Here is a 12,891-nt window from a genome sequence, read left to right on the forward strand (position 1 = left end):
TTCATCATATTTTTTCAATTCGCAGACATTTTCGTAATCATATTATCCTTCCCGTAGGTTATATCTGAAGCTCTCCACCATCAACATGATATCCCCGATGGATATAATTGATTAATTTTGTGTGTTTAAACTTATGCAGTATTTTTCTGAAGAACATGAATTTCCAGGAACCATAGTTAGAACTGAAAGCCCCATTTATGGCTTTTTAATGCATGGTATGTATTCTTCAAAAGGACTATGCTATTACCAGATTAGAATGAAGGTGAGGGTACTGTTGGAAAAACCGCAATACTCTTATTCCCACTCTTGGTAACCAAAGCAGCTCCAAGAATATGGCTGCTCAGGTAAAGTGCAGTGCCACTTAACTTAAACATTGGCTGCATTTGAAATAGGCCCCACTTTGGACTCTTACCATAGATATAGCCGCCTTATTGACGTGTGGTACGTAACTAATGCGTCTAAATGGTCGTTGAAACCAATTTTCAACTTTCGTTAACTAGAGATCACTTACCATGCAGAAGTACTTGGATGATGCGTTTTTGCCGTATCTCGGTGCACATCTCCAAGCTGTTAACCAAGATGTAGAAATTGGTGCGCTTACTTCACTGGGAGTGTATAAAGCCAACCCCTACTGGATGGCAGTGAGGGCCCTAGCCTGCTTGCTTCGCTGGACACATATAAGTTAAGGCGGACAAAGAATGGTGGTCGCTTCTTGTACCCTCTTGACGTCACGATCGTAAACCAACCAAACTGCGGAGTTAGGGGGTTTGAGGTTACAGATTTACGCTGCACTCTGATGCTGCAAGGTATTGTAGTCACTTCTCATTGTAAGTATTTCTGGCATTGATTGCCCGAATTTAAAGGGAAATTACTGCAGTGTATTTTATTTTGCTATTTTTATCAGTGAATAATTTAAAAACTGTGTCCAAAGGAATTCGTGAGAGGTTTTTTTTTTTTTTTTTAATATTTCTTATTTTCTCTATGGGTACCTGATTATCAATATAATTTTTGGGGATCCCCCAAACCCCCTCGTCTAGGGGGAGCCCTCCCTTCGTTTTATAGAAATCCCCGGCCCCCTTTCCGTTTTTCCAATTTTCACACTTGTCTCCCTAATTTCCGAAAGTACAAATTTCTCCTGGAAGCATCAAAGAGAAGAATGATTGGATGTTATTTCCTAATTTATAAGGGAAAAGTACCGCATCACAGCTCTCAAAAATCCAAAAGTATACTTACTAAGTTCAAAATGATAGGTCCAGTTCCGTCAGAAAGTTGCACATGTGCGTGAAGGAATGAGCTCATCGGGTACACTTCTTTAAACAAAAATTTCAGCCAGAAATATCAAATATTAGAATGATCGTAACTTCCTTGCAAATTCTCAGTAAAAATTAACTCAGAATACGATTTGAAAGCGTTTCATCAGGAAGGAAAACTCATAATTCCGTTTGGAAGTTGTATGAGCTTCGCGCCACGGCATCGGGTACACTTCGGGTACATTTCAAATCGTGCGGTTAAAGCCCGTACAGTGGCGTGCGGTCCGGATAAGCAAGGCAAGCACTGCTTGCCCAAAGACTTCTAAAGAAAGAAGAAAATTACACATATTAAATGTTTTACATTTTAGCAAACATAATTTATTAAATGCGTTCAGTAAGTAAATTGCATTAAAAACAGAAAGAGAGGGAGACAGAAATACGTAAAGAGCCAACAAAGTAGGAAAGCAGAAGAGCGGATGGAGGTGGCGCAGCGCGCTGCGCGGCCTGAACACGGGCCAACTCATGCGCTGGAGAATCGCTTGCGATCAGCTGAGCGGAGCGCCACTGCTCGGCGGCGGAATCAAGGCAGGCGGGGAGCGCGGTACGTTCCGAGTCCGAGCCCTTCGCTGCGCGATCGCAGCTCGCTTCTCTTGGCCACCTCTTGGCCCGTCACCGCAGCGCGCTGCTTCTGCCTCCGATGCGCTATCTTGTTCCCTCTTTCCGTCTCGGTTGTATTGCTCCTCCGGAGCAAATGCCTTTATATTCTATAAAATTTCGCTCACTTGGATCTAATTGGTGATGAATTAGACAATTCTCAATCATGTTTTAAATGCAGAAAGCCTTTTTTTGGGGGTTTAAGTAACTCAAAAAATTTTAAATGCTGTAGAATAAAGACGATAATACCTCAAGTAACTGGCAAAATTAGGAGTTATGAGTAAGGAGCCGTCCTCCAATGCTCAATAACATTCGAAACAAGTTGAGTAAACGAAATCATAAATAAGAGAGAAAAAAATAAAAATACAGTTTTTTAAGACGTTACGTTCCATCAGATTTCATCCGAAAAATGGAGCAAATAGAGTGAAATTTTTTAGAATTTTCTAGGGAGGCTAGGGGGAGGGGGAAGGGAAAGAGGCTACGTTAACACCCCCCCCCCCCCCCCCGGATGGCGAACGCTAGAGCTTGCCCTGTCACTGAACCCACCGCACGCCACTGAGCCCGTACCCTCTGCACGTCACACATCTTCAAGATGGCAGCCAAAATCGAGATGCGACCACCATTCTTTATCCGCCTTGCATAGAAGTCACATGAAAGACAATAGCTTTCTGTCCTCCGGAAGAATATAACTTTTGCGGTTGGATCGGAACTGGGAGGAAGAACACTTCAAAAGGAACCAACTCTATTGATTTGGTAACTGTTTAGCACTCTGTTGCTCCCTTGTTTTCTTTCGCGTTTTTTGACTCAAAATCGGTCGAAATTTAGCAACCCCATAAGTGAATCCAATAGCAGGTCAGTTTCGGGGCAGCAATTCTTTCATTTGCTCATACTTGCTGTAGACGCCTTTGAAAAATTTCAGACGTATAACTTCAATGTGATGATGATTTGGCTATGTGGATTTAGCCCTGCTTTGCTCCTTTGGATTAGTTCACTTCAGTGTCCATGCCTAGTGATGTGACCTGTGCTGACTTTTAAGGTCTTTCAAAGACACACTAAAAGAGCAACCTTACCAGTCAGTGTCTAATTTTCGTTAAGGCTGACTTTTCAGGCTCTTGATCCTAGAGGAGTTCTGTGGATGCGCCATAAATCTGAATTTTCCCTGAAGCTGTGCAGAAGATCTGCATTCTTCATGAAATATCTGCATATAGCTCTTTTTTTCAAGATCCACAGAATAGTTTGCTAACCTTTAAATTTTATACATTTCATGCCATTCAACAGCCTCCATGAATTTGACATACTGTAATGGTGAGAAGTAAGATTTGTCATCTTGATTCTTGCATTAACTTTCAATTAAATAACGTAGGGAGCTCAGATTCTCATACACTCTAAGAGTCTTTCCACTTTTTAGGGTGTATTCTGCCAGTGTTAATGTCATGAACCTGGTTTTATCCCCAGATGGTGCCCCTTACAAGCCTTGACAGGTAATCATACAGCGCATAGATACCCATTCAATTTCACTAATCATGTTTTTTCTTTTTCTCCCCTGTTTTACACATGCAGTTTTGACCTTACAAGAAAAAGTCTTGCTACCAACTTTTTTTTCGAATAACTTTTCTGAATCTAATCATTTTGATACCACCAAAGTTTTTGGTCCTACCATAAGCATTCATCTTCTCAGTACTCCATACATGATACCTTATTAATCAACTTTATCTCCATTTTAGCCTGTAAAAATATTGATTCTGAATGCAAAGCTGAAAGCGTAAAATGAACGACATTCTCATTTTGGTCTGTGCTTATTTTCAGGTTTTAATTTTAGTCCAGATGAGCCAACAGCGTTGATTCAATGGGAAGGAGGCCCCTGTGCAGTTTTGGCACCAGTGCAAGCCTTTATCTTAAAGTCCTTGGTCAATTCACCCAGTGCATCAAATTGGCAACAGGTAGTTACCTAGTTATTGGATCTCTAATCTCATTATAGAAAATTCATGGATGAAACTTTCTGTGACGGCAACTAAGAAAAATTTCCTCCTCTTGGAATTGTAAAGATCAATAATTTATTCAGCAATCCAAAAGTCCTCTTGAAAATATTCTCTTGAAAACCCATGCTACCAAAAGCTTTTTGCTTTTGTTATTTTAGGTCAGACGGAACGAAAACCATGGGAACGAAGAGGGAATTGACTTGAGAAATTCCTAATTGTATCATCCTGAGATCCTCCTCGATGTCCTTTAAGGATAAAAAGGGGTCTAGCCTCGAGGTAGCCATTAACCTTTAGCCTTTATCCTCGAGTTAGCCGAGAACCTTTAGAAGCAGGATACCTACCACAATTTTGAACCTATTTGATTGAAATCAAAAAGTATCGAAAAGTATCAAAACTTACAATTTTTTATCTGAAAAATATGGGCTCAAGTCTCATTAATGAGTCGTGTATTGTCATTCATGAGGGTACATTTTAAGTTTTTTAACAGTACTGTAAGGAGTATTCAAGTAAAAAGATTGGCAAAGATACAGGCCTTTCAAGTTAGTCATCCTCATGAAAACTGGCTCTTTCAAAAGTTCAAACCCCTGTGAAGGGGTGTATGCAAAATCGGCTAAATTCCCCCCCCCCACCGTGGATTTTGACCGATTTTCAATTTGCTATTCCTCAGCATAGGATGCGCCTTTCCCCAAAATGTCAAGGCCTGAAATGAACGTCTTTCTGCCTAGCAGAGTTGCCAAGTTGTAAACCATTGAGCTCCATATCTTTTGAACGAAAAAAAGATATTGACGTGCGGTTTGCACTAAAATTCTTCAAAAATTGCTTTCTTTGGAAATGTGCATTCAATTCGATCGTAATGGTACTTTAAGATTGCAATGCTGCCATTTTTTACACTCTCTTAAGGGCCAACTTTTTTTCAACCCCAGTATGTCATGAAATGCTGGATTCTCGATTTGATCTAAAAGCTGTTCATATTATTTGCCTTACTTTACCGTAAATTTTGATATAATAGACCTTTCAGGGAAACGATTGATACGCGAGATATGAGCTATCAAAGGTCACGCCTACTCTCAACATTGACCCATTCTTAGGATTTTTTTCAATTTTACTTAATTAAAATTGAAAACTGTGTACGTTTTTGGAAGGACCGTGAAAAAATTAATAAAGCTATTAAAATATTTTTTTCCTATGTCACCTTTTCGAGAAAAACCATTGTACCTAGAGTATTGATAATTGGATTAATTATCATGTCGAAGGTTCTAGGAAGTGAATGATGACTTTCAGGTGGGAAATGTAAATTTGACCTTTGTTTTACTACAAATAACTTATCTAACAAGAAAAATTACGATTTCTCTAATATTGAATATTTTAATAAATTATGGAATAATTAATTCAATTTTTGGCAAATTAAGACGATTTTTCGGGAAAATTTAGCAATGCAAGGAAAAGTTACCAAGACTGTTACTGATGTAATTTTTTACTGATGTAATTCCTAAAAATGTGCCCATTCTTAGGTTAAATTAATTTAAACACATGTCAAATTGAAAAACCCGTAAAAATCAGCCAAAATCGGCAACAATGGACCCTAAGGCCCTTGAAATTAATCTGAAGCCATTTTCATAGCAAAAAAAGAAAAGTACGGATCCAAGACATGATACATTAGGGTGCGTCAAAAAAATTGAAAGTCTGAAATGTTCCGCTCCCGAGGCGGCAATCGATGACGTTTGGTAAAAAAACATGTTTGCCAAAATTAAGGCCAATTTCAACCATTTTAAATGGTGCCAAAGGTCAATTTTGTGATGAAATTATGATATTTTGGTTTAGACCTCGAATTCGTACAAAAAACTCGATTTTACGCTGAAATCGTGCGTTTACGAGAAAAATGCCATTGAATTCAAGTTGTAGAGGATGAAATTTTACTCCTGAAAGACGTCTTTTTAAACGATAAAAATCAAATTGAACTAGAAAAACTCAACTCTGTATTTATTTTTTTGGTCCTCAGAATTTCCGAGGTCTTACAAAGTAGCGGTTTAAAAGACTCATTTTTCACGAAAATAAGTCAAAAGAGGGTATAAATGAACTGTAGGCAAGTGTTGAGGATGCAAATGTCATCAGAACTTCCTCAGTTTCAAATAAAGTTCCAACTATTTTGCACAATCCTCCAAAAAGTGTACGGCTCGAGAAGCAGGATCGTGCTATAATAGTATGGGAGAAGTGCGGTTTGACCGGGAAAAATTGCGTAACAAACTTTCCCTATGTAATCGTCATCAGTAGGTCCCCCTGAACAACTTCCTAAAAGTTAAAAATGGCCCGACCCCGGAACACCCCTCAAAGTACCTAAAATTCAAAATGGCGGCCGTAAAAAGGGGTCCGACAAATCGGTATTTTAAAATGTTCATTCTGTGTCATGTGAGGTGTCATTTCCTATGTAATTTTGGTTGTAGATTACATAAATGAACTCAACAAGGCCCTCCGATCAAAGGGGGCGCTCCAAATCAAAGATGGCGGCCAAATTTGAAAGGCAGGAGGTTGCATTTTTTTAAATATTCACGTCTACAGTTCATTTATACCCTCTTTTGACTTATTTTCGTGAAAAATGAGTCTTTTAAACCGCTACTTTGTAAGACCTCGGAAATTCTGAGGACCAAAAAAATAAATACAGAGTTGAGTTTTTCTAGTTCAATTTGATTTTTATCGTTTAAAAAGACGTCTTTCTGGAGTAAAATTTCATCCTCTACAACTTGAATTCAATGGCATTTTTCTCGTAAACGCACGATTTCAGCGTAAAATCGAGTTTTCTGTACGAATTCGAGGTCTAAACCAAAATATCATAATTTCATCACAAAATTGACCTTTGGCACCATTTAAAATGGTTGAAATTGGCCCAAATTTTGGCAAACATGTTTTTTTACCAAACGTCATCGATTGCCGCCTCGGGAGCGGAACATTTCAGACTTTCAATTTTTTGGACGCACCCTAATGGTACACCATTGAGGAGTGTGACCTGAGGTCGAAAAACATGTGAAAGAGTTTCCTTAAGTACAAAAAAGGCCGCAAAACGTGACATTCCGGTCAATTTTCACAACGCGGCACTCTTGGTACAAGTATGTTTTTTTTTTATCTATTGTATGAATGGGTAAGAGCCGTTTCGCAGGTCAGTACGAGCGTTGTACCCCACTTTCTTGAACTGAAGGCATGGCGATTTCTTAAATTTCTGCCAGTTTTTTCTCTTTTGGGCGATTTTCCCGAAATCTGGTGATGTAGGAAAAAGTTATACTAATAGTTTTATTCATATTTTTATGTTCCTTCCAAAAATGTACACAGTTTTCAGTTAGAATAAAGTTTCATTTAAGTAAAAGTGAAAAAACCCTAAGAATGGGTCAGAAACTGCTACCATGAACCGTTAGGCCCCTAAAAATTCATCTCACGCCTTTTGAAAGCCCAGAAATGGAAAATACGCAAAAAAATACACAGGTATGACCTCCTGAGGCTTGTTGGTGGCAATAGATGGGGTGTGCAGACGACTCCGAGCGCCGGGATTCTGGTCTGCGCGCAAAGTGTTAACTTTGATAGTTCATATCTCGCGTATCAATCGTTTCCCTGAAAGGTCTAATACACAAAATTTTCGGTAAAGTACGGCAAATAATATGAACAGCTTTTGGATCGAATTGAGAATTCGGCATTTCACGACATACTGGGGTTGAAAAAAAGTTGGTCCTCAAGAAAGTGTGAAAAATGGCATCATTGCAATCTTAAAGTACCTTAACGATCAAATTGAATGCACATTTCAAAAGAACGCAATTTCGGAAGAATTTCAGCGCAAACCGCACCTCAATATCTTTTTTCATTCAAAAGATATGGAACTCAATGGTTTACAACTTGGTAACGCTGCTACGCGGAAAGAAGTTCACTTCAGGCCTTGACATTTTGAAGAAAGGCGTATCCTATGCTAAGGAATAACATATTGAAATTTGGTCAAAATACACGAGGGGTAAATTTAGCAGAATTTCATACACCCATTTAACCAGATGGTAAAAAAATTTAATGTTGATTTTTTTTTTGCTGGATTTGCTACAGAGAGTGAGGTATTAAGTTTCGTTAAATTCTGAGAGGGTAAGGTCAAAAAAAAAGATTCACCCAGGGAGCCTTGAGACCACCAGATTCGTATTTCTTGTGGTTATTTACCAAGGAGAGCACCTTCCCCCCGGCCTCTGAGGTAATTTGTGGAACTGGCAGTTTAGGGTGTGTGGAGGAGGAAGTGCTCTGCTCTCCAACTTAACAGTCCAGTGTTTGAGACAGGGATTTGCAGATTTTGAAATGTATGTATGTTAAAGAGAGATTCCCCCCCTTTCCCCCCGTTTCTGCGTCTACTCATTTTTCGGCACTCACGCCCCATTTAGTGCCCCCTCCCGCTCCCCATGGCCCCTCTGGTCCCGGGGCCGGGCCCGCTCTGTACTTATGATTCACTTGCCTCCCCTTGCCCCACCGCACATTTGCCCTCCTCCATGCTCTCTCTCGCACATTTTGTATCCATGTTTCACCAATAGATCTCGCTGTCTGGTCTTTCGGTTCGCGTTCCTCCACAGATTTTCATGTTTTGCATTTGATGGGGTCCGCGGCCGGAGCCAGCAGCCTCCGAATCTGTCACCCAGCTCCTCGTTTAGTAAGACTTGGCTCTGCTCCTGCGACGTATGAGCGCGGACGGACCAAATCCCTATTCGATTTCCACCTTGCTTCCTTCCATTTACCTTTCACCTTGCCAAGTCACCGCCTCCGACACCGGTTTGTGCTTGCACACTCCAGGCTAGGAATGGCCTTGGCTCCGTAGTCATCCCCCCGGTCGCCGCCTCCGACACCGGTTTGTGCTTTGCACACTCCAAGCTAGGAATGGCACGGGATTGTCCATCCACCATCCTTTTGCAAGGTTAAATTTTTGGAAGGGAGTCCGGTTTCCGGCTCCCACCCCCCTTATTTGTCGCCCTCCACAGCCCCTTAGTCAGCCATAGCCCCGCCCGCCATTTATTGTATTCGTGGTTAAGTAAGTTCAGTTTGTCATTTTTGATTTTGCATAAGTACCAATAAATGCACCCCTTTTAAGAGCTTCCGATGATGGATTTCACGCGCCATTAGATGTTCATCTCTTACGTGGTCTAAGGAAGCTCCAAAAAGCCCATAAGGCGTTTGGTGCATCCCCCCCCCCCCCAGTTAGCTCCCCTCTCTCTTTTCCTCCATTTTGGAGGTGGTCCCTCGGTTTCCCACTATTCCACCATCTTGTCTGAGCCCCTCGGTTTCCCCCCATTCAACCACCGTGACTGAGCCCCTCCCCCCCTCTCAGTCTCGTTCCTTGTATGTATGAGCCGCTTTTACGGCGCGCTAGGGCGCTCTGCGACGCCTACTCTCCACAGGAATCTGTCATGGTAGAGATCCTCCGGAAGCTGGCATCACTCCATCTCTTCACGGATGCCCTCTGCCCACCGTTTGTCTGAACGCCCTCTCCGTCGTCTACTTGGGGGGACCCACTCCAACACCTTCTTCGGCAATCTGGTATAAGCCATTCTCTGCACATGCCCATACCATACCAATTGCTTGGTCATGATATCGTGCACAATCGTCCCCTCAACGCCCATTATCTCTTGGACACGTTCATTCCTGACACGTTCTCTCCTCGAGATTCCAGCCGATCTTCGCCAGAAATCCATCTCTGTCGCCTTGAGCATTTCTTGGGTCCGCTTCTTCAACTGCCACACTTCACTGCCATAGGTAGCTATAGACTTGACAACCGAGTTGAAACTCCTCTTTTTGTTGTCCTTGGAAATCCTTTGGAGATTTTGAAATTTGCTTTGTAAAAGAAGTGTGAAAAATCGGTCAAAAATTCCCCTTTAGCTTAGGCCTTCGGGTTACCGCACGTGGTAACCCTGAAGCCTGAGCTAAAATATCTACTTAATTTAGATGTCTGACTATTCCTCGTAATGAATGGATCACCATAGAGCCCTTCTGCTTGATTAATTGAAGGCTCTGCATTCCTGTCAGCGGTTTCCGATTGCATGAAACCAACTTTGACCAACTTCAAGTGGTCGAATCTCGGAAACTAAGAGTTTCCCTGTAACAATCTTGTGCTCGTTAGAAAGGTTAAAAGCGGAACTTTCATTTCGACTGGTTTTTGTTCAGATCCCGTCATTTCTAAGACTCTTGTAAAATGAAAACCAAATTTTTGTGTTTACCAAAATCTGCTAAAACCACGTTAGCGCCGTCCAGTGCTAAGTAGGTTAACACAAATAACTATACACCGTTAGAAAGTTCTGTTTAAGAGAAACAATTAAACAAATAGTTCATTGAACTCTGTTGAGATGCGGAGTAGCCATGAATTCTCAAAGGTTTTCACTTTAAACAATGGCAACTTCGCAACACGGCGTTTGTAAGCAAAACCGCGAACAGATGAAAGCGTTTCGGGAGCTACTTCATCACGTCAAGCGTTCAAAATTCGTAAATGCGATTGGTCATTTTTGACAGTTTTTTCACACACTTCTTTTACATAGCAAATTTCAAAGCTGCAAATCCCTGTCTGAAACAATGAACTGTGAAGTTGGAGAGCAAAGGCCTCCTCCCTCTCCACACCCCCTAAACTACCAGTTCCAAAAATTACCTCAGAGACCTGGGGGAAGGTGCTCTCCTTGGTAAATAACCACAAGAAATACGAATCTGGTGGTCTCAAGGCTCCCTGGGTGAATATTTTTTTGACCTTGCCCTTTCAGAATTCAACGGATCTTAATACTCTCACTCTCTGTAGCAAATCCAGCAAAAAAAAATCAACATTCAATTTTTTTTACCATCTGGTCAAATTTTATGAGGTTTGAATTTGTGAAAGTGCCAGTTTTAATGAGGATGACCAAGTCTAAAGGCCTATATCTTCTCCTATATTTTTCCTTGAAGACCTTTTCCAGTACCGTTAAAACACTTAAAATGTACCCTCATGTATGACAATACATATACAACTCATTAATACTTAAGCCAATGCTCTCCAGATCAAAATTGTAAATTTTTATTGTGAATAATTAAAAAGAAATAACACTCACGGTTCGTTTGGACAAGAGGCAAATGAAAAAATCCGTCACCTCTGATTTTCCGTCGGAACCTTAAAGTAAGATGTGATATTTCAAGCTCTTATCGAAAAAATTCGGTCGAGCTCCTGGAAAATAAAATCGAATTGAAGATTTTTAGCTCTGAATTGGTTGAAAATTGTTAATTTTGGATCAGATATCCCATTAGCAAAATCGGGTCGCTCTCTGGGTCCGCTTTGGTGTGAAAAGGAGGGTAGGGGAAGAGAGGGTTTGGGAAAAGGGAACAGTAGCCCCCCTGAAATATAAGCCCTTATATCTGTCCCCAATATTGCATGCCGTCCCCGGTTGACCCGCGGTTGCGCGTTTAGGCTTATCTGATTTCGTTCAATGGCGTAGGTGCGCGCATACTATCTCAGAATCCAAACATGCTACGTGTAAGAGACTTTCCCAACTTTTTGACCTTACTTCTTTCTATTACTTTCTCCCCCTCTCTTTGCTTCCGTTTTTACTTATCTGTACTAAAAGGTCAAAGTTTGGCCCTCTAAGCACGTCCTTTAACTGTGGACTATTAAAAAAGTATTTAAAATAATCAAGGAAAAGTAGCCTCTTCAAAGATATATGAAGTTTGCCGTATTCAAAAATACACAATGAAACAAATGCCGCAGAGCGAAGAATACCTCAATATGAGCATTGACCGAAATCAACTAAGCACTTAAGAAGCATAACTGAAGAAAACATTGGCTTTCGGCCAATTTATGCGCGGCGTTTCGCGTCAGCATGGGGGAGGTACTTTGCTCCCCCCTCTGCTTCGCGGTGTGGTGCGGGGACCGCACAAGACTTTCTCGCTCCGCGCCTGTATTTCTCGGCAATCGGATAATACGTATAGGTACCATTTTATCGTATTTATTCGAACCTCTAAACTTTTTCTTAAATCTCTCCACGATATTTGATGAATGTATTCAGAATCGACATGTCGGAACCATGAGGCATCTTCAATGAAATAATTGATTAGTGACACCACGCAGTAAAAACTACGATTCTTGAAGATCTCAGCATTTTTAAGATTCGTCAGGATTTATTGGATTCATTGACATCATACTTTGGACATGACTTTAATCTTTAAGTAAGGTAAAAAAGCTAAAAAAAGCCTACATCTGCGGGCAGGGTTTTGAGAAAGGCAGACACTTTTAATCATGGAGTACAATAGAGTCGCAATGTTTTGGAGCGCCGATGAAGTCACTTTTTAAGGCTGTTTTGTCCAGTACTCCTGAGACTAGTGTCCGGCGACTAGCGATGCCGTATGCGCGGGGTTCCAGCTTCGGTCTTCGCTCAGAAAATATAGGTATAAAATGTATTTCTTAAAAACAGGGAGTGTTGTACATTTTTTAATTGATTATGACTTTGGTGAACACAATTTGCCAAAGTTCGCAGAAATAATGATTGATTTAAATTAATAAATCCTGAAAACATTCGCATCCCGCGATTCTCCCATAAGCCGCCCTATTAAAAAATGCCGAACGGTTCCCAGATGGTTCCCTTTTTCCGACGAACGAGGGGCTCGGAACGGCCCGTTCATGGATTGACTGCATCTGCGCTCCAGTACATTGCGACTCTATTGTACTCAATGCTTTTAATACAATATATTTTTAAGAAAAGTACTGCTAAGTTTGCAAAATTATTAAGTTTGATTGGAATTTTGATTGAAACAAAATTGTCATAAATCTTCGTATGAACTATTTTAATTAGAGTACCTTCATACCTTCAAGTATGGACAATTCGAAAATTTGGAGGTTAGGTTTGATCAGGCCATGTAGTTCTTGGGGCCCAAAAGGGTAGCCAACCTATAAACTCAAATTATCCAGTAGTACTAATTTAAACTGCGATAATAGGTACACTGATGAAAAATGATAAAAGCACGTATAAAACTTTGATTTCGCATGAATTTTCTCAGTT

The 12,891-nt window shown here is 40.7% G+C and overlaps 1 protein-coding gene across 2 annotated transcripts in view; it reads left to right on the top strand.

Moving 5' to 3' along the window:
- The window catches only part of LOC109039519 (ubiquitin carboxyl-terminal hydrolase MINDY-3 homolog), a 111,824-nt gene that overhangs the window by 299 nt on the left and 98,634 nt on the right, over positions 1 to 12,891 (top strand). The window contains exons 1-2 of one of the 2 annotated variants that reach the window (XM_072301150.1): positions 16 to 215; positions 3,711 to 3,844. In XM_072301150.1, coding sequence (XP_072157251.1) covers positions 134 to 215; positions 3,711 to 3,844 — 216 coding nt within the window. In that variant the 5' untranslated portion in view covers positions 16 to 133. Of the gene's footprint in view, positions 1 to 15; positions 216 to 3,710; positions 3,845 to 12,891 lie in introns of those variants that run through there. The other variant, XM_072301149.1, reaches the window with a different exon arrangement.

This window comes from Bemisia tabaci, chromosome 1, assembly GCF_918797505.1.
Source record: "Bemisia tabaci chromosome 1, PGI_BMITA_v3".
Classification (NCBI taxonomy): domain Eukaryota; kingdom Metazoa; phylum Arthropoda; class Insecta; order Hemiptera; family Aleyrodidae; genus Bemisia; species Bemisia tabaci.